Genomic DNA, 23,005 nt, shown 5'->3' with positions numbered 1-23,005 from the left:
ATTGTCTTGGGCACATAACACCAGTGGCTCAGGGCACAGTCCATGAGCAGAGGTCACATACAACACATTCACAGATACTGGCATCATTATCTTCTCTGCACCATCATGGCACATTTCTAATCCTCTCACATTGTGATTCTGCGTGACGTTACTGCATTTGGAGAGCACCAACTCATCACATTGGAATGCTGCTGCCAGGACACAATGTGCAGGGACAGACTCCCAGCGCAGGGACTGCACCATACTCCATCTTGGGGCTGCTCGCTCTCTTTCTTCTCACAGACTGAGTGTCCCCGCACCCCTGTCTTGCCTTGGTTTGCTTTAACATTTAACAGTTGGCCGGCACAGCAAGAGCTAATAAAGTCAAACCGTACACAGGCTGGACTATGTACTAGCACTGTGCTATAACAGTTTCACAGCTGGACTATGTACTAACACTGTGCTATAACAGTTTCACAGCTGGACCATGCGCTAACACTGTGCTATATCAGTCTCACAGCTGGACTATGTGCTAACACTGTGCTATATCAGTCTCACAGCTGGACTATGTGCTCGCACTGTGCTATATCAGTCCCACAGCTGGACTATGTGCTCGCACTGTGCTATATCAATCTCACAGATGTACTGTTGCTAATTCTGTGCTATATCAGTTTCACAGATGGACTATGTGCTAGCACTGTGCTATATCAATCTCACAGATGTACTGTTGCTAATTCTGTGCTATATCAGTTTCACAGATGGACTATGTGCTAGCACTGTGCTATATCAGTCTCACAGCTGGACTATGTGCTCGCACTGTGCTATATCAGTCTCACAGCTGGACTATGTGCCGACACTGTGCTATATCAGTCTCACAGCTGGACTATGTGCTAGCACTGTGCTATATCAATCTCACAGATGTACTGTTGCTAATTCTGTGCTATATCAGTTTCACAGATGGACTATGTGCTAGCACTGTGCTATATTAGTCTCACAGCTGGACTATGTGCTCGCACTGTGCTATATCAGTTCCACAGCTGGACTATGTGCTAACACTGTGCTATATTAGTCTCACAGCTGGACTATGTGCTAGCACTGTGCTATATCAGTCTCACAGCTAGACTATGTGCTCGCACTGTGCTATATCAGTTCCACAGCTGGACTATGTGCTAACACTGTGCTATATCAGTTTAACAGCTGGACTATGTGCCAGTGGACGGCATGGTGGCACAGTGGTTAGTGCTGCTGCCTCACAGCGCCAGAGACCTGAATTCAATTCCCGCCTCAGGCGACTGACTGTGTGGAGTTTGCACATTCTCCCCGTGTCTGCGTGGGTTTCCTCCGGGTGCTCCAGTTTCCTCCCACAGTCTAAGGATGTGCAGGTCAGGTGAATTTGCCATGCTAAATTGTCCGTAGTGTTAGGTAAGGGGTAAATGTAGGGGTATGGTGGGTTACGCTTCGGCGGGTCGGTGTGGACTTGTTGGGCCGAAGGGCCTGTTTCCACACTGTAAGTAATCTAATCTAATCACTGTGCTATATCAGTTTCACAGATGGACTGTGTGCTAACTCTGTGCTATATCAATCTCACAGATGGACTGTGTGCTAACTCTGTGCTATATCAGTTTCACAGATGGACTGTGTGCTAACTCTGTGCTATATCAATCTCACAGATGGACTGTGTGCTAACTCTGTGCTATATCAGTTTCACAGATGGACTATGTGCTAGCATTGTGCTATATCAGTCTCACAGCTGGACTATGTGGTAGCACTGTACTATATCAATCTCACAGATGGACTGTGTGCTAACTCTATACAATATCAGTTTCACAGATGGACTATGTGCTCGCACTGTGCTATATCAGTTTAACAGCTGGACTATGTGCTAGTGGACGGCATGGTGGCACAGTGGTTAGCGCTGTGCCTCACAGCGCCAGAGACCCGAATTCAATTCCCGCCTCAGGCGACTGACTGTGTGGAGTTTGCACATTCTCCCCGTGTCTGCGTGGGTTTCCTCCGGGTGCTCCGGTTTCCTCCCCCCGTCCAAAGATGTGCAGGTCAGGTGAATTTGCCATGCTAAATTGTCCGTAGTGTTAGGTAAGGGGTAAATGTAGGGGTATGGGTGGGTTACACTTCAGCGGGTCGGTGCGGACTTGTTGGGCCGAAGGGCCTATTTCCACACTGTAAGTAATCTAATCTAATATAATCACTGTGCTATATCAGTTTCACAGATGGACTGTGTGCTAACTCTATGCTATATCAGTCCCACAGCTGGACTATGTGCTAACACTGCAGTATCAGCCTCACAGCAGGACTATGTGCTCACACTGTGCTATATCAATCTCACAGATGGACTGTGTGCTAACTCTGTGCTATATCAGTTTCACAGATGGACTATGTGCTAGCATTGTGCTATATCAGTCTCACAGCTGGACTATGTGCTCGCACTGTGCTATATCAGTCTCACAGCTGGACTATGTGCCGGCACTGTGCTATATCAGTGTGTGCTAACTCTGTGATATATCAGTTTCACAGATGGACTATGTGCTAGCATTGTGCTATATCAGTCTCACAGCTGGACTATATGCCAGCACTATGCTATATCAGTCTCACAGATGGACTATGTGCTCGCACTGTGCCACATCACTCCCACAGCTGGACTATGTGCTAGCACTGTACTATATCAATCTCACAGATGGACTGTGTGCTAACTCTGTACAATATCAGTTTCACAGATGGACTATGTGCTAGCACTGTGCTATATCAGTCTCACAGATGGACTATGTGCTAACTCTATGCTATATCAGTTCCACAGCTGGACTATGTGCTAACACTGTGCTATATCAGTCCCACAGATGGACTATGTGCTAGCACTGTGCTATATCAGTCCCACAGATGGACTATGTGCTAGCACTGTGCTATATCAGTCTCACAGCTGGACTATGTGCTATCACTATGCAATATCAGTCTCACAGATGGACTATGTGCTAGCACTATGCAATATCAGTCTCACAGCTGGACTATGTGCAAGCACTGTGCTATATCAGTTTGATAGATGGACTATGTGCTAAGACTGTGCAGTATCAGCCCCACAGCTGGACTATGTGCTTACACTGTGCTATATCAGTCTCACAGCTGGACCATGTGCAAACACTGTGCTATATCAGTCTCACAGATGGACTATGTGCTAGCACTGTGTTTTATCAGTCTCACAGCTGGACCATGTGCAAACACTGTGCTATATCAGTCCCACAGCTGGACCATGTGCAAACACTGTGCTATATCAGTCTCACAGATGGACTATGTGCTAACACTGTGCTATATCAGTCTCACAGCTGGACTATGTGCTAGCACTGTGCTATATCAGTCTCACAGCTGGACTGTGTGCTAACACTGTGCTATATCAGTTTAACAAATGGAGTATGTGCTTACATTGTGCAAATCAGTCTCACAGGTGGACTATATGCTTACCCTTGGTAAAGTATTGGAAAAGGTTGTAAGAGATATGATTTAAAATCATCTAGAAAAGAATAATTTGACGAGGGATAGTCAGCACAGTTTTGTGAAGGGTAGGTTGTCCCTCACAAACCTTATTGAGGTCTTTGAGAAGGTGACCAAACAGGAAGATGAGAGTAAACCGGTTGATGTGGTGTATATGGATCTCAGCAAGGGGTTCGATAAGGTTCCCCACAGTAGGTTTTCGTACAAAATGCTGAGGAATGGGATTGTGGGAGATATAGCAGTTTGGATCAGTAATTGGCTTGCTGAAAGAAGACAGAGGGTGGTAGTTGATGGGAAATGTTCATCCTGGAGTCCAGTTATTTGTGGTATACCGCAAGGGTTGGTGTTGGGTCTACTGCTGTTCATCATTTTTATAAACGACCTGGATGAGGGCAGAGAATGGTGGGTTAGTAAATTTGCAGACGACACTCAGGTCAGTGGAGTTGTGGGTAGTGATAAAGGATGTTATAGGTTACAGAGAGACATAGATAAGCTGCAGAGCTGGGCTGAGGTGGCAAATGGAGTTTAATGCGGAGATGATTCACTTTGGTCGGAGTAACCGGAATTCAAAGTACTGGGCTAATGGTAAGATTCTTGGTAGTGTAGATGAGCAGAGAGATCTCAGTGTCCAGGTACACAGATCCTTGAAAGTTGCCACCCAGTTTGACAGTGTGTTAAGAAGGCATACAGTGTTTTAGCTTTTATTAATAGAGGGACTGAGTGCCGGAACCATGTGGTTATGCTACAGCTGTACAAAACTCTAGTGCAGCCGCATTTGGAGTATTGTGTACAGTTCTGGTCACCACATTATAAGAAGGATGTGGAAGCTTTGGAAAGGGTGCAGAGGAGCTTTACTAGGACGTTGCCTGGTGTGGAGGGAAGGTCTTATGAGAAAGGCTGAGGGACTTGAGGCTGTTTTGGTTAGAGAGAAGAAGGTTGTGAGGTGACTTAATAGAGACATATAAGATAATTAGAGGGTTAGATAGGGTAGACAGGGAGAGCCTTTTTCCAAGTATGGTAACGGTGAGCACGAGGGGGCATAGCTTTAAATTGAGGGGTGATAGATATAGGACAGATGTCAGAGGTAGTTTCTTTACTCAGAGAGTAGGAAGGATATGGAATGCTTTGCCTGCAACAGTAGTAGATTCGCCAACTTTAAGTACATTTAAGTCGTCATTGGACAAGCATATGGACGTACGTGGAATCGTGTAGGTTAGATCGGCTTCAGATTGGTATTACAGGTTGGTGCAACATCGAGGGCCGAAGGGCCTGTACTGCATCATTATGTTCTATGTTCAATGTGCTAGCACTGTGCTGTACCAGTCTCATAGCTGGACTATGTGCCAGCAATGTTCTATATCAGTCTCACAGCTGGACCGTGTGCTCGCACTGTGCTAGGTCAGTCTCACAACTAGACTATGTGCTAATACTGTGCTATATCAGTCTCACAGCTGGGCTATGTGATAGCACTGTGCTGCATCAGTCCCAAAGCTGGATTATGTGCTAGCACTGTGCTGTATCATTCTCAAAGATGAACTGTGTGCTAACACTGTGCTATATCAGTTTCAGAGATGGACTATGTGCTAACAGTATGCTATATCAGTGTCCCAATGGCCAATGTGCTAGCACTGTGCTGTATCAGTTTCACAGATGGACAATGTGCTAGCAAAGTGCTATATCAATCTCACAGCTAGACTATGTGACAGCACTGTGCCATATCAGTTTCACAGATGGACTATGTGCTAGCATTGTGCGATATCAGTCTCACAGATGGACAATGTGCTAGCACTGTGCTATATCAGTCCCAGAGCTGGACAATGTGTGAGCACTGTCCTATATCAGTCTCACACCTGGACTCTGTGCTAGCACTGTGCTATATTAGTTTCAAAGATAGACTATGTGCTTACACTGTGCTATATCAGTCTCACAGCTGGACTATGTGCTGGAACTCTGATATATCAGTTTCACAGATGGACTATGTGCTAACACTGTGCTAAAACAATCTCACAGCTGGCTATGTGCTAGCACTGTGCTATATCAGTCTCACAGATGAACTATGTGCTAGCATGGTGCTATATCAGTCTCACAGCTGGACCATGTGCTAACTCCCTGCCATGTCAGTTTATCAGATGGAGTATGTGCTTACACTGTGCTATATCAGTCTCATAGCTGGGCTATGTGCTAGCACTGTGCTGTATCAATCTCACAGCTGGACTATGTGCTAACACTGTGCTATATCAGTTTCACTGATGGACTCTGTGCTCACACTGTTCTGTATCAGTCACACAGCTGGGCTATGTGCTAACACTGTGCAGTATTAGTTTCACAGCTGAGCTATGTGCTAGCACAGTGCTATATTAATTTCACAGCTGGGCTATATGCTAGCACTCTGCTATATTAGTCTCACAGCTGGACTATGTGCTTACACTGTGCTATATCGGTCTCACAACTGGACTATGTGCGAGCACTGTTCTACATCACTCCTGCAGCTGGGCTATGTGCTAATATTGTGCTATATTAGTTTCACAGCTGGACTATGTGCTAACACTGTACTATATCAGTTTCACTGATGGACTATGTGCTCGCACTGTTCTCTATCAGTCACACAGCTGGGCTACATGCTTGCACTGTGCTATATCAGTCTCACAGCTGGACCATGTGCTAACTCCATGCCATGTTAGTTTATCAGATGGAATATGTGCTTACACTGTGCTTTATCAGTCTCATAGCTGGGCTATGTGCTAACACTGTGCTACATCAGTCTCACAGATGGACTATAGACAGTAGACAATAGGTGCAGGAGTAGGCCATTCTGTCCTTCAAGCCTGCACCATTATTCAATATGATCATGGCTGATCATCCTTAATCAGTATCCTGTTCCTGCCTTATCTCCATAACCCTTGATTCCACTATCCTTGAGAGATCTTTCCAACTCTTTCTTAAATGAATCCAGAGACTGGGACTCCACTTCCCTCTGGGGCAGAGCATTCCACACAGCCACCACTCTCTGGATGAAGAAGTTTCTCCTCATCTCTGTCCTAAATGGTCTATCCATACTTTTAAGCTGTGTACTCTGGTTCGGCACTCACCCATCAGCGGAAACATGTTTCCTGCCTCCAGAGTGTCTAATCCTTTAATAATCTTATATGTCTTAATCAAATCCCCTCTCAGCCTTCTAAACTCAAGGGTATACAAGCTCAGTCGATCCAGTCTTTCAGTGTAAGGTAGTCCTGCCATTCTAGGAATTGACCGCGTGAACCTACGCTGCACTCCCTCAATAGCCAGAATGTCTTTCCTCAAATTTGGAGACCAGAACTGCACACAATACTCCAGGTGTGGTCTCATCAGGGCCCTGTACAGCTGCAGAAGAACCTCTTTGCTTCTATACTCAATCCCTCTTGTTATGAAGGCCAGCATGCTATTAGCCTTCTTCACTACCTGCTGTACCTGCATGCTTACCTTCATTGACTGGTGTACGAGAACACCCAGATCTCTTTGTACTGCCCCTTTACCTAAATTGATTCCACTTAGGTAGTAATCTGCCTTCTTGTTCTTGTTACCAAAGTGGATAACCATACATTTATCCACATTAAACTGCATCTGACCACTCACCTAACCTGTCCAGGTCACCTTGTAATCTCCTAACATCCTCCTCACATTTCACCCTGCCACCCAGCTTAGTATCATGAGCAAATTTGCTAATATTATTACTAATAGCATCTTGTATATTATTAATATATATTGTAAAAAGCTGTGGTCCCAGCACCGATCCCTGTGGTACCCCACTGGTCACTGCCTGCCATTCCAAAATGGAGCCGTTTATCACTACTCTTTGTTTCCTGTCAGCCAACCAACTTTCAATCCAAGTTAGTACTTTACCCCCAATACCATGTGCCCTAATTTTGCTCACTAACCTCCTATGTGGGACTTTACCAAAAGCTTTCTGAAAGTCCAGGTGCACTACATCTACTGGATCTCCCTCGTCTATATTCAGAGTTACATCCTCAAAAAATTCCAGAAGATTAGTCAAGCATGATTTCCCCTTCATAAATCCATGCTGACTCTGACCTATCCTGTTACTACTATCCAGATGTGTCGTAAATTCATCCTTTATAATAGACTCCAGCATCTTTCCCACCACTGAGGTCAGACTAACTGGTCTATGATTTCCTGCTTTCTCTCTCCCACCTTTCTTAAAAAGTGGTACAACATTAAACACCCTCCAATCCGCAGGAACTGATCCCGAATATATCGAACTCTAGAAAATAATCACCAACGCATCCACGATTTCTCCCTCAGTACCCTTGGATGTAGACCATCAGGCCCCGGGGACTTATCAACCTTCAGACCTAACAGTCTCTCCAACACCAAATCCTGGCAAATATAAATTCCCTTCAGTTCAGGTCCTTCAGCCACTGTTATCTCAGGGAGATTGCTTGTGTCTTCCCCAGTTAACACAGATCTGAAGTACCAATTCAATTCTTCTGCCATTTCTTTGTTCCCTGTAATATATTCCCCTGTTTCTGTCTTCAAGGGCCCAATTTTAGTCTTAACCATTTTTTTGCCTTTCACATACCTAAAAAAGCTTTTACTATCCTCCTTTATATTATTGGCCAGATTACCTTCGTACCTCATTTTTTTCTCTGCGCATTTCCTTCTTAGTAATCCTCTGTTGTTCTTTAAAAGCTTCCCAGTCCTCCATTTTCCCACTTATCTTTGTTATGTTATACTTTTTCTCTTTTAACTTTATATGTTTTTTAACTTCCCTCGTCAGCCACGACCACCCCTGCCTCCTCCTAGGATCTTTCTTCCTTTTTGGAATGAACTGATCCTGCATCTTCTGCATTATGCACAGAAATATCCGCCATTGTTCCTCCACGGTCATCCCTGCTAAGGTATTGCACCATTGAACTTTGGCCAGCTCCTCTGTCATAGCTCCATAGTTCCCTTTATTCAACTGAAATATTGTCACTTCCAATTGTACCCTCTCCCTTTCAAATTGCAGATTGAAGCTTATTGTATTATGGTCACTACTTCCCAATGGCTCCTTCACTTCGAGGTCCCTGACCAATTCTGGTTCGTTGCACAATATCAGATCCAGAATTGCCTTCTCCCTGGTAGGGTCCAGCACCAGCTGTTCTAAGAATCCATCTCGAAGGCACTCCACAAAGTCTCTTTCTTGAGGTCCAATACCATCCTGATTCTCCCAGTCTACCTGCATGTTGAAATCCCCCATAACAACTGTAGTAACATCTTTGTGACAGGCCAAATTCAGCTCCTGATTCAACTTACATCCGATATCCAGACTACTGTTTGGGGGCCTGTAGAGGGTCTTTTTACCCTTAGAATTTCTCAGCTCTATCCATACTGACTCCACATCCCCTGATTCTAGGTCTCCCCGTGCAAGGGACTGAATATCATCCCTTACCAACATGGCTACCCCACCCCCTCTGCCCATCAGTCTGTCCTTACGATAGCACGTGTAGCCTTGAATATTCATTTCCCAGGCCCTGTCCACTTGAAGCCACGTCTCAGTTATCCCCACAATATCGTATCTGCCAATTTCCAAAAGAGCCTCAAGCTCATCCATCTTATTTCTAATGCTTCGTGCATTCACATATAGTATTTTTAATTTATTATTGCCCTCACCCTTCCCATCAACTCCTATTTCACTCAACCTTACAGCATGATCCCTTTCTGAGTTTTCTGCTTCATTGATACAGTTGTCTTTCTTGACTTCCCTTGTTCTAACTTTCCCTTCAACTTCCTTCTTAAACATCCAGTTTGTCCCCTTCACTGTGCCCCCCCCCCCACTGCTGTCGCTTCTTAGTTTAAACGTAGCTGTGTTGCAGTAGCAAACCTGCCTGCCAGAATGCTGGCCCCTAACCTATTCAGGTGCAAACCGTCTCTCTTGTAGAATTTATGCTTACCATAAAACATACCCCAGTGATCCAAGAATTTAAATCCTTGCTTCCTGCACCAGTTCTCCAGACACAAGTCCGTTATCTCCCTGTTTCTGGCTTCACCACCCCGAGGAACTGGAAGTAAACCGGAGATAACCACCCTGGACATCCTGCTTTTCAGCCTTCTTCCTAGTTCTCCGAAGTCCCGCTGTAGTATGTTCCTCCTCTTCTTCCCGACATCATTTGTGCCGACATGTACCACCACCTCTGGCTCTTAATTTAGACTATCTGCTAGCATTGTGCTTTATCAATTTCATAGATGGACTATGTTGGTAAAGTGTTGGAAAAGGTTATAAGAGATAGGATTTATAATCATCTGGAAAAGAATAATTTGATTAGGGATAGTCAGCACAGTTTTGTGAAGGGTACGTCATCCCTCACAAACCTTATTGAGTTCTTTGAGAAGGTGACCAAACAGGTAGATGAGAGTAAACAGGTTGATGTGGTGTATATGGATCTTAGCAAGGCATTCGATAAGGTTCTCCACATTGTTTTTTTGTACAAAATGCGGAGGAATGGGATTGTGGGAGATATAGCAGTTTGGATCAGTAATTTGCTTGCTGAAAGAAGACAGAAGGTGGTGGTTGATGGGAAATGTTCATCCTGGTGTCCAGTTACTAGTGGTGTACCGCAAGGGTTGGTGTTGGGTCCACTGCTGTTCGTCATTTTTATAAACAACCTGGATGAGGGCAGAGAATGGTGGGTTAGTAAATTTGCAGACGACACTAAGGTCGGCGGAGTTGTGGATATTGACAAAGGATGTTGTAGGTTACAGAGAGACATAGATAAGCAGCAGAGCTGGGCTGTGAGGTGGCAAATGGAGTTTAATGCGGAGATGAGTCACTTTGGTTGGAGAAACCGGAATTCAAAGTACTGGGCTAATGGTAAGATTCTTGTTAGTGTAGATGAGCAGAGATCTCGGTGTCCAGGTACACAGATCCTTGAAAGTTGCCACCCAGACTGACAGGGTTGTTAAGAAGGCATACAGTGTTTTAGCTTTTACAAATAGAGGGATTGAGTGCCGGAACCATGAGGTTATGCTACAGCTGTACAAACTCTAGTGCGGACGCACTTGGAGTATTGTGTACAGTTCTGGTCACCACATTATAAGAAGGATGTGGAAGCTTTGGAAAGGGTGCAGAGGAGATTTACTAGGATGTGGCCTGGTATGGAGGGAAGGTCTTATGAGGAAAGGCTGAGGGACTTGAGACTGTTTTCGTTAGAGAGAAGAAGGTTGAGAGGTGACTTAATAGAGACTTATAAGATAATCAGAGGGTTAGATAAGGTGGACAGGGAGGCCCTTTTTCCAAGTATGGTAACGGTGAGCACGAGGGGGCATAGCTTTAAATTGAGGGGTGATAGATATAGGACAGATGTCAGAGGTAGTTTCTTTACTCAGAGAGTAGGAACGGTATGCAATGTTTTGCCTGCAATGGTAGTAGATTCGCCAACTTTAAGTACATTTAAGTCGTCATTGGACAAGCATATGGACGTACGTGGAATAGTATAGGCTAGATGGGCTTCAGATTAGTATGACAGATCAGCGCAACATCGAGGGCCGAAGGGCCTGTACTGTGCTGTAATGTTCTATGATCTATGTTCTATGTGCTAGCATTGTGCTGTACCAGTCTCATAGCTGCATTATGTGCTAGCACTATGCTATATCAATCTCACAGCTGGACTATGTGATAGCACTGTGCTCTATCAATTTCAGAGATGGACTATGTGCCAGCACTGTACTAAATCAGTCTCACAGCTGGACTATATACTTGCACTGTGCTATATCTGTTTCACCGATGCACTGTGTGCTAGCACTGTGCCATATCACTCTCACAGCTGTACGATGTGCTTGCACTGTGCAATATCCGTTTCACAGCTGTACTGTGTGCTGGCACTGTGCTATGTCAGTCTCACAGCTGGGCTATGTGCTTTCCCTGTGGTATATCAGTTTCATAGCTGAACTATGTGCTTGCACTCTGCTATTTGAGTTTCACAACTGGACTGTGTGCTCTCAGTGTGCTATATCAGTCTCACAGCTGGCTATGTGGTACCACTGTTCTATATCAGTCTCTCAGCTGGAGCGAGTGCTAGCACTGTGCCATAGCAGTCTCGTAGCTGGTCAATTGCTAGCAATGTGCTCTGTCAATCTCACAGATGGACTATGTGCTAACAATGTGCTATTTCAGTTTCACAGATGGTCTATGTGCTCGCACTGTGCTATATCATTGTCATAGCTGTGCTATGTGCTAGCATTGTGGTATATCAGTTTCACAGCTGAACTATGTGCTAACACTGTGCTATATCAGTCTCACAGCTAGAGTATGTGCTCGCACTCTGCTATTTGAGTTTCACAACTGGACTGTGTGCTCTCAGTGTGCTATATCAGTCTCACAGCTCACTATGTGATAGCACTGTTCTATTATCAGTCTCTCAGCTACCACGAGTGCTAGCACTGTGCTATAGCAGTCTCATAGCTGGTCTATGTGCTAGCAATGTGCTATATCAATTTCACAGATGGACTACGTGCTAGCACGGTGCTATATCAGTCTCACAGCTGGACTATGTGCTAGCACTGTGCTATATCAGTCTCACTGCTAGGCTATGTGCTAGCACTGTGCTATATCAGTCTCACTGCTAGGCTATGTGCTAACATTGTGGTATATTAGTCTCACAGCTGGACTGTGTGCGAGCACTGTTCTACATCACTCCTGCAGCTGGACTATATGCTAACACTGTGCTATATCAGTTTCACAGATGGAATATATGGTCTCACTGTGCTACCTCAGTCCCACAGCTGGACAATGTGCTTGCACTGTGCTATATCAGTTTCAGAGCTGGGCTATGTGCTAATATTGTGCTATATTAGTTTCACAGCTGGACTATGTGCTAACACTGTTCTGTATCAGTCTCACAGCTGGACTATGTGCTCGCACTGTGCTATATCAGTTTCACAGCTGGGCTATGTGCTAACACTGTGCTATATCAGTCTCACAGCTGGGCTTTGTGCTAGCACTGTGCTACCTCAGTCCCACAGCTGGACTATGTGTAAGCATTATGCTATGTCAGTTTCACAGATGGACTATGTGCTAACTCCATGCCATGTTAGTTTATCAGATTGAATATGTTTTTGCACTATGTTATATCAGTCTCACAGCTAGAGTATGTGCTCGCACTCTGCTATTTGAGTTTCACAACTGGACTGTGTGCTCTCAGTGTGCTATATCAGTCTCACAGCTCACTATGTGATAGCACTGTTCTATATCAGTCTCTCAGCTACCATAAGTGCTAGCACTGTGCTATAGCAGTCTCATAGCTGGTCTATGTGCTAGTAATGTGCTATATCAATTTCACAGCTGGACTATGTGCTAGCACGGTGCTATGTCAATCTCACTGATGGACTATGTGCTAACACTGTGCTGTACTAGTATCACAGCTGGACTATATGCTATCTCTCTGCTATTTCAGTTTCACAGATGGTCTATTTGCTAGCACTGTGCTATATCATTCTCATAGCTGTGCTATGTGCTAGCATTGTGGTATATCAGTTTCACAACTGGACTATGTGCTAACACTGTGCTATATCAGTCTCACAGCTGGACTATGTGCTAGCACTGTGCTATATTAGTTTTGCAGATGGACTATCTGCTAGCACTGAGCTCATTGATCTCACAGATGGACTATGTGCTAGCACTGTGCTATATCAGTCTCACAGCCGGACTATGTCCTAGCACTGTGCTATATCAGCTTCACAACTTGACATTGTGCTAGCACAGTTCTATATCAGTCACACAGCTTGGCTATGTGCTAGAACTGTGCTATATCAATCTCACAGATGGACTACGTGCTAACACTGCGCTACATCAGTCTCACAGAATGGCTATGTACTTACACTGCGCTATATCAGTCTCACAGCTGGACTATGTGCTAGCACATTGCTATATCAGTCTCACAGCTGGACTATATGCTAGCTCTGTGCCATAGCAGTCTCACAGCTGGAGATTGTGCTTGCACTGTGCTGTAATTAACTAAGTAGAGATGGCTGGGCAGGTGATGTGCTGTAGCTGTATGATGTGGGAGCTGGCTGATCCCATTGTGAACAGCAGTGACCACATCTGCAGCAAGTGTTGGTTGCTGGAAGAACTCTGGCTCAGAGTTGATGATCTGGAATCTGAGCTTCAAACACTGCGGCACATCCGGGAGGGGGAGAGTTACCTGGATGCTTTGTTTCAGGAGGCAGTCACACCTGGGAGATTAAGTAATTCACATTCAGTTAGTGATCAGGGACATCAGAGTGTGACTGTAAGTGAGGCAGGTAGGGGGAACCTGAGTTCAGGAATGCAGGGGCCTCAGCCCTTGACCTTGTCCAACAGTTATGAGATTCTTGCTCCCTATACGGATGAGGAAAAGGGCTCTGGACAGGATGAGCCAGCTGACCACAGCACCATGGTGCAGAAGGCCATTCAAGAGGGGGGAGCAAAAAGACAAATAGTTGTTATAGGAGATTCTATAATTAGGGCGACAGATCGTATCCTTTGCGAGCTGGATCGGGAGTCTCGCATGGTGTGTTGCCTGCCCGGTACCAGGGTGCGGGACATCTCCAACCGGCTTGAAAGGATATTGGAGCGGGAGGGGGAGGATCCAGTTGTTGTGGTCCACGTTGGGACTAACAACGTAGGCAAAGCTAGGGTGGAGGACCTGTTTAGGGATTATCGAGCACTAGGAAGGAAATTGAAGTACAGGTCCTCAAGGGTCATAATTTCTGGATAACGGCCCGAGCCACGTGCCAATTGGCATAGGGTCAAGAAAATTAGGCAAGTAAACACGTGGCTAAGGGATTGGTGTGGGAAAGAGGGATTCCACTTCATGGGGCATTGGCATCAGTTTTGGAACCGGGGGGATCTGTACCGTAGGGACGGTCTTCATCTGAACCGAACAGGTACCAATGTTCTAGCGAAGAGGATAAATAGGGTGGTCAGTAGGACTTTAAACTTCTGAGTTGGGGGGAAGGGAAAGTGAAAGCGACAGGGAGTATGGAGGTAAATGGAAAGATAAGCAGCAGGATAGCATGTGTGCAGGTGGATTTAAACTTAAGGCAGACTGGGAATGCAGCAAAAAGGAAGGATAACTTAGGACATCTTATGACTTCCAATATCTCTAATAATAAGAAAATTAGCATTAAGGCACTTTACCTGAATGCTCGTAGCATTCGTAACAAAGCAGATGAACTATTGGCACAGATCATCATGAATGATTATGATGTGGTAGGCATCACAGAGACATGGTTACAGGGGGGTCAAGACTGGCAGTTAAACATCCAAGGATTTACAACTTATCGGAAAGACAGGGAGGTCGGCAGAGGGGGCGGGGTTGCCTTGTTAGCTAAAAACAAAATTAAATCTATGGCACTGAATGACATAGCGTCGGATGATGTGGAGTCTGTGTGGGTGGAATTGAGGAACCACAAAGGCAAAAAAACCATAATGGGAGTTATGTACAGACCTCCTAACAGTGGTCAGGACCAGGGGTGCAACATGTACCGGGAAATAGAGAAGGCATGTCAGAAAGGCAAGGTCACGGTGATCATGGGAGACTTCAATATGCAGATGGACTGGGTAAATAATGTTGCCAGTGGATCCAAAGAAAGGGAATTCATGGAATGCTTACAGGATGGCTTTTTGGAACAGCTTGTCATGGAGCCCACAAGGGAGCAGGCTATTATGGACCTAGTGCTATATAATGAACCAGACTTTATAAAAAATCTTAAAGTAAGGGAACACCTAGGAAGCAGCGATCATAATATGGTAGAGTTCAGTCTGCAGTTTGAAAGAGAGAAGGCAAAATCGGATGTAATGGTGTTACAGTTAAATAAAGGTAATTATGAGGGCATGAGAGAGGAACTGATGAAAATCGACTGGAAGCAGAACCTACCAGGGAAGACAGTAGAGCAAAAATGGCAGGAGTTTGTGGGTAAAATTGAGGACACAGTACAGAGGTTCATCCCCAAGAAAATAAAGATTATCTGGGGAGGGATTAGACAGCCATGGCTGATAAAGGAAGTCAAGAAATGTATTAAAGAAAAAGAGAGATCCTATATTTGGCCAAGAGCACTGAGAAATTGGAAGATTGGGAAGGCTACAAAAACAAACAGAGGATAACAAAGAGAGAAATAAGAAAGGAGAGGATCAAATATGAAGGTAGGCTAGCCAGTAATATTAGAAATGATAGTAAAAGTTTCTTTCAATACATAAGAAACAAATGACAGGCAAGAGTAGACATTGGGCCACTTCAAACTGATGCTGGAAGACGAGTGATGGGAGATAAGGAGATAGCAGGAGAACTTAGTAGGTACTTTGCATCAGTCTTCACAGTGGAAAACACCCCGTGCTGGCCTCTTACCCGCCCTCGATCTCTTCAAGGACCAGTTCCAAAACCGTACAACCCAGATGGCCTCCTTCTTCAAGGACCGCAATTTCCCCCCAGACGTGGTCGACGATGCTCTCCACTGCATCTCTTCCACTTCCCGCTCCTCCGCCCTTGAGCCCCGCCCCTCCAACCGCCACCAGGACAGAACCCCACTGGTCCTCACCTACCACCCCACCAACCTCCATGTACAGCGTATCATCCGCCGTCATTTCCACCACCTCCAAACGGACCCCACCATGAGGGATATACTTCCTTTCCCTCCCCTCCCCTATCAGTGTTCCGAAAAGACCACTCCCTCCGTGACTCCCTCGTCAGGTCCACACCCCCCACCAACCCAACCTCCACTCCCGGCACCTTCCCCTGAAACCGCAAGAAATGCAAAACTTGTGCCCACACCTCCCTCCTTACTTCGCTCCAAGGCCCCAAGGGATCCTTCCATATCCGCCACAAATTCACCTGCACCTCCACACACATCATTTACTGCATCCGCTGCACCCGATGTGGCCTCCTCTATATTGGGGAGACAGGCCGCCTACTTGCAGAACGTTTCAGAGAACACCTCTGGGACACCCGGACCAACCAACCCAAACACCCCGTAGCTCAACACTTCAACTCCCCCTCCCACTTCACCAAGGACATGCAGGTCCTTGGACTCCTCCATCGCCAGACCATAGCAACACGACGATTGGAGGAAGAGTGCCTCATCTTCCGCCTAGGAGCCCCCCAACCACAAGGGATGAACTAAGATTTCTCCAGTTTCCTCATTTCCCCTCCCCCCACCTTGTCTCAGTCAAATCCCTCGAACTCAGCACCGCCTTCCTAACCTGCAATCTTCTTCCTGACCTCTCTGCCCCCACCCCACTCCGGCCTATCACCCTCACCTTGACCTCCTTCCACCTATCGCATTTCCAACGCCCCTCCCCCAAGTCCCTCCTCTCTACCTTTTATCTTAGCCTGCTGGACACACTTTCCTCATTCCTGAAGAAGGGCTTATGCCCGAAACGTCGATTCTCCTGTTCCTTGGATTTTGCCTGACCTGCTGCACTTTTCCAGCAACACATTTTCAGCTCTGATCTCCAGCATCTGCAGTCCTCACTTTCTCCATGAGTAATATCCCAACAATTAAAGGAAGTCAGGGGGCTGAGTTGAGTATGGTTGCCATTACAAAAGAGAAAGTGCTAGAAAAGCTAATAGGTCTTAAAATTGATAAATCTCCTGGCCCAGATGGGGTACATCCTAGAGTTCTGAGGGAGGTGGCTGAGGAAATAGTGGAGGCGTTGGTTGAGATCTTTCAAAAGTCACTGGAGTCAGGGAAAGTCCCGGATGATTGGAAGACCGTTGTTGTAATCCCCTTGTTCAAGAAAGGATCAAGACAAAAGATGGAAAATTATTGGCGAATTAGCCTAACCTCGGTTGTTGGTAAAATTCTAGATTCCATCATTAAGGATAAGGTTTCTAAATTCTTGGAAGAGCAGGGTCAGATTAGAACAAGTCAACATGGATTTAGTAAGGGGAGGTCGTGCCTGACAAACCTGTTGGAGTTCTTTGAAGAGGTGACAAGGTTAGACCAGGGAAACCCAGTGGATGTGGTCTACCTAGACTTCAAAAAGGCCTTTGATAAGGTGCCACACGGGAGGCTGCTGAGTAAGGTGAGGGCCCATGGTGTTCGAGGTGAGCTACTGGTATGGATTGAGGATTGGCTGTCTGACAGAAGGCAGAGAGTTGGGATAAAAGGTTCTTTTTCAGAATGGCAGCCGGTGACGAGCGGTGTCCCGCAGGGTTCAGTGTTGGGGCCGCAGCTGTTCACGTTATATATTAATGATCAGGATAAAGGGACTGGGGGCATTCTAGCGAAGTTTGCCAATGATATAAAGTTAGGTGGACAGGCAGGTAGTACTGAGGAAGTGGGGAGGCTGCAGAAGGATCTAGACAGTTTGGGAGAGTGGTCCAGGAAATGGCTGATTGAATTTAATGTGAGCAAATGTGAGGTCTTGCACTTTGGCAAAAAGAATACAAGCATGGACTACTTTCTAAATGGTGAGAAAATTCATAAAGCCAAAGTACAGAGGGATCTGGGAGTGCTAGTTGAGGATTCTCTAAAGGTAAACATGCAGGTTGAGTCCGTGATTAAGAAAGTGAATGCAATGTTGTCAATTATCTCAAGAGGGTTGGAATATAAAAGCACCATTGTGCTACTGAGACTTTATAAAGCCCTGGTTAGGCCCCATTTGGAGTACTGTGTCCAGTTTTGGTCCCCACACCTCAGGAAGGACATACTGGCACTGGAACGTGTCCAGCGGAGATTCACACAGATGATCCCTGGAATGGTAGGTCTAACATACGAGGAATGGCTGAGGATCTTGGGATTGTATTCATTGGAGTTTAGAAGATTAAGGGGAAATCTGATAGAAACTTACAAGATAATACATGGCTAGGAAAGGGTGGATGCTAGGAAATTGTTTCCGTTAGGTGAGGAGATTAGGACCCGTGGACACAGCCTTCGAATTAAAGGTGGTAAATTCAGAACAGAAATGTGGAGACATTTCTTCAGCCAGAGAGTGGTGGGCCTGTGGAATTCATTGCCGCAGAGTGCAGTGGAGGCTGGGATGCTAAATGTCTTCAAGGCAGAAATTGATAAATTCTTGATGTCACAAGGAATTAAGGGCTACAGGGAGAATGCGGATAATTGGAGTTGAAATGCCCATCAGCCATGATTGAATGGTGGAGTGGACTCGATGGGCCGAATGGCCTTACTTCCGCTCCTATGTCTTATGGTCTTATGGTCTTATGGTATCTGTCTTGCAGCTGGACTATGTACTAGCACTATGCTATATCAGTCTCACAGCTGGACCGAGTGCTAGCACTGTCCTACATCCGGCCCACAGCTCTACTATGTGCTAGCACTATGCTATATCAGTCTCACAGCTGGACTATGTGCTAGAACTCTGCTATTTCAGTTTTACAGCTGGTCTATGTGCTAGCACTGTGCCATAGCAGTCTCAGAGCTGGACTATGTGATAACACTGTGCTATATCATTTTCACAGATGGACTATGTGCCAACACTGCTATATAAGTCTCACAGCTTGGTTATGTGCTAACACTGTGCTATGTCGGTCCCACAGCGGGACCGAGTGCTCGCACGGTCCTACATCAGGCTCACAGCTCTACTGTGTGTCCTTGCGCTGTGCTATATCAGTCTCACAGTCTCACTGTGCTGTATCAGTCTCAGAGCTGGACTATATGCTAGAACTCTGCTACTTCAGTTTCACAGCTGGTCTATGTGCTAGCACTGTGCCATAGCAGTCTCAGAGCTAGACTATGTGCTAGCACATTACTATATCAGCCCCAAAGCTGGACCACATGCCAGCACTGTGCTAAATTGGTCTCACAGCTGGATTATGTGGTAGCACTGTGCTATATCAGTCTCACAGCAAGGCTATCTGCTAGGACTGTGGTATATCTCTCTCACAGCTGGACTATGTGCCAGCCACAGTGCTATATCAGTCTCACAGTTGGGCTATGTGCTAGTACTCTGCTATTTCTGTTTCACAACTGAAGTATGTGGTCTCACTGTTCTATATCAGTCTCACAGCTGGTCTTTGTGCTAGCAATGTGCTTGATCAATCTCACAAATGGACTATATGCTAGCACTGTGCTATATCAGTGTCACAGCTGGAATATGTGCTAACACTGCTATATCAATCTCATAGATCGATTATGTGCCAACGGTGTGCTTTATCAATCTCACAGCTGGACTATGTGCTAGCACTGTGCTATGTCAATCTCACAGCTGGACTATGTGCTAGCACTGTGCTATATCAGTCTCACAGCTGGACCATACCCTAACACTGTGCTATATCAGTCTCACAGCTTGGCTATGTGCTAACACTGTGCTATATCAGTCTCACAGCTGGTCTGTGTGCTAGCACTGTGCTATATCTGTTTTGCCAATGGACTATGTGCTAGCACTGTGCTGTATCAATCTCACAGCTGGACTATGTGCTACCAATGTGCTTTATCAGTCTGAGCTGGACTATGGGCTAGCAGCTTTTGGAGCAATCAAATTCTGAAATGAATCGTCTTCAGTCAAGTCAAGACTGGCATCCTTTTATGAGGAATTGCCAGTGCTGGAAGTCAAAGACAGCCTTAAATCTCCACCATGGATCTTGGGCACAATCCTTCAGTCCCTCAGGGAAATCAGTGTCAGCACCCTCTCCTTATATGAGGTTGAGAGTGTTTAGCACACCACCACCAATATGACCTCTTTCTGCCTTATTTCTCCTTTTATTATTTTGGTGGTTGTTTGCTCGTTTCTAAAACATAGCCCATGCTTTTAATAAAAACCAAACAAATGCAGATGCTGTAAATCAGAAACAGCAACAGAATTTGCTGGAAAAGCTCAGCAGGTCTGGCAGCATCTGTGAAGAGAAATCAAAGTTATGGATGAGCAGTTGAACAGATAAAGGAATCGATAACAATCTGACCAATATCTCTGTCTCAGGCTTCGTGCAGTGCTCCAGCGAAGCTCTGCACATGCTGGAAGAACAGCCCATTTCCACTTGGGGACCCTGCAGCCCTCTGGACTTAATATCGATTTATTTATTTTGGGCCTGAACTCTCCCATGTCCTATTCCCCTACCCCACCCACAGACCTTGTTGTCACATAGGAGAAAGTGAGGACTGCAGATGTTGGAGATCAGAATCAAGAGTGTGGTGTTGGAAAAGCACAGCTGGTCAGGCAGCATCTGTGGATGGAGGAGAATTGAGGTTTTGGGCAAAAGGCTCATTCCTGATGATGGGCTTTTATCACATACTTTGCCATTACACACTACCATTGTTAGCCACTAACAATTCCCATTAATAGCTATTCACCCTACCAGCCAGATTTGTTATCCTCTCCTTTGTCTGTCCGACTGTTCTTCTCTCTTTATCAGCTCTGTCTCCACCTGTCAATAACTCCTTAACCCTTCTTCCACCCTATCTTCTGCATGTAAACTGACATTTCCTCGCTACCATCAATTCTGAGGAAGGGTCACCAGACCTGAAATATTAAGTCTGATTTCTCTTCACAGATGCTGACTGACCAGCTGAGCTTTTTGTTTCCCACATTACTATTCTTTCCAACATAACACATCTCTTCTGTTAATCTAGTTTCGCACATAGCGTCCTTAGTAAGGTTACCATGAAGGACTGTCCTTCTCAGCCTCTCCCCTTGTCTGTAGTCTGGTGACCTCTGGGTTAAATCACCACCAGTCACTTCTCTGAGTGAGCAGCACTGTGGTCCTTTGGGACTATGGTAATGTTATGAAGCTGCCAGGAAATCTTGCTCACTGGGTTCTTGATTCTCAATGGAAATTTTTTTGTTGAACATTTTGAATTATTTCTGAAGTGTTCCCCAATATTTCACCATACCCTTTAATCTAATTACCCAAACTACCTTAGCAGGTTTTCTACTCATACCCTAACTGTTTTCATCAGAGGAACTTATTAGTTTTTGATTTGTGATTACCCATTCTCTGAGATTCTCTTTAAGTTCCTTTTGCAATTCAGTGTTTCCAATGTAACCCTCCCCATTTATTGACAGAACACTACCAGTTGTATGTGCCTGAGTCTGCCGCTGTGGATACAGCTGTTGGTAAGATCAAAGCAACAGATGCTGACATTGGAGTGAATGCAGACATGAACTACAGTATCATTGATGGAGACGGTTTAGGCATTTTCACCATTTCTACAGACAAAGACACCAGGGAAGGAGTTATTATTCTGAAGAAGGTATGTTTTATTTATCTCACTCAAATTGAAATGTCAAAACCCATGTTGTCTCTTGGACTATTAACAAGCAACTTATCTGTGTGATCTCTTTGTGAAATCAGGCACTCAATTATGAAAAGAAAAAGGTGTTTTCTATAAAAATTGAAGGAGAAAACACGCACATTGATCCTCGTTTCTGGAATCTGGGCCCATTCAAAGACACTACGACTCTGAAGATTATCGTTGGTGACGTAGATGAGCCTCCTGTGTTCTCATTACCCTCTTACACGATGGATGTTACTGAAAACTCCAAACCAGGAACCCTGGTGGGAGCAGTTACAGCAGAAGATCCCGACAGCGCCAAAAACCTAATCAGGTAGGGGCATCTTCCCAATAATGTCCATATTTCATTACAGCTGTATGTTTTAACTTTATTCATCAGTCATAGGGACACAATTCAAGATAGCAGCTGACAGCAGTTACTAAAGTCCTCTTGATTGAATTTCTGAATGTTCAATTATATTAAAGCGTATCCATACTTAGTCTTCGAAAGAGCCTTGGAATTCCAAGCACTTGATTCATTTTAATTGAATTCTATTTGAGGTTAATGGTCTATATTTTCAGAATACAACATTATACAAGTTTATTGTCTAGAACAGCATTAATTTGTTCACTCCAAAGAATTGTTTCATTTTCAGGATGAGTTGTAGTGCAGTGGCGTAGCTGAGTGAAGGGTTAAAAAATGATCAGCTAGTTGTACTGCTGTGAATCCCCTGCTTCACAATGTCAGAAGGAGAGAAAGTGAAAAGGAGAATGAGACATGGAAATAAAGGTCTATTTATTTGCACAAATATGGTTGTGCAACATTTATAAACAATCTAACAAGAACTAAACAGAAGAATGATTTGTGTAATAGCATTATGACTTTATATTGTCTTGAATATAAACTCAAACATATAATGAGAAATAACGAGAATGTGGGGAATGTTTGAAACAAATACGCCGAATATTAGGTATGTTGAATTGAGATGTTTTAAAGACTTTACCCAGTTCCAGGATTGGATGTTCAGACTTGGGAGAAATCCTGACCTTTAGAAATAACCACCCATTTCAATGTCCAGTTGAATTGAACAGGATTGGGAGTATAGCTGGCTGATGCAGGAATTGCAGAGGAGACTATTGGTTTCTGGTGTGAACTGAGTGCTAAATCCTACCTGAGGAGTCCAATAATGTTCAAAGTTTCAAAATACCGATTACACATTCAAACATCTCCCCTCACCTCATGTACCACTTGCTCTCAGTGCTTGGTCACTGCTTCACATCTCATACCACCACTGTCCTGTATCCATCTCCAGATCTCCCTACTCACTCCATGACAACCCACTCCCCT

At 45.0% G+C, this 23,005-nt stretch overlaps 1 protein-coding gene across 11 annotated transcripts in view; it reads left to right on the top strand.

Annotated features, from left to right (window-relative positions):
* Nucleotides 1–23,005, top strand: part of LOC140464825 (cadherin-18) — a 742,457-nt gene that overhangs the window by 672,781 nt on the left and 46,671 nt on the right. For all 11 annotated transcript variants that reach the window (XM_072560305.1, XM_072560296.1, XM_072560294.1 and 8 more), the window contains 2 exons: nt 21,449–21,636; nt 21,738–21,991. In XM_072560305.1, coding sequence (XP_072416406.1) covers nt 21,449–21,636; nt 21,738–21,991 — 442 coding nt within the window. The remainder of the gene's footprint in view (nt 1–21,448; nt 21,637–21,737; nt 21,992–23,005) is intronic.

This window comes from Chiloscyllium punctatum, chromosome 41, assembly GCF_047496795.1.
Source record: "Chiloscyllium punctatum isolate Juve2018m chromosome 41, sChiPun1.3, whole genome shotgun sequence".
NCBI classification, from domain to species: domain Eukaryota; kingdom Metazoa; phylum Chordata; class Chondrichthyes; order Orectolobiformes; family Hemiscylliidae; genus Chiloscyllium; species Chiloscyllium punctatum.
Note: the sequence above shows the minus strand (reverse complement) of the source record. Positions and strands in the feature narration are given on the sequence as shown.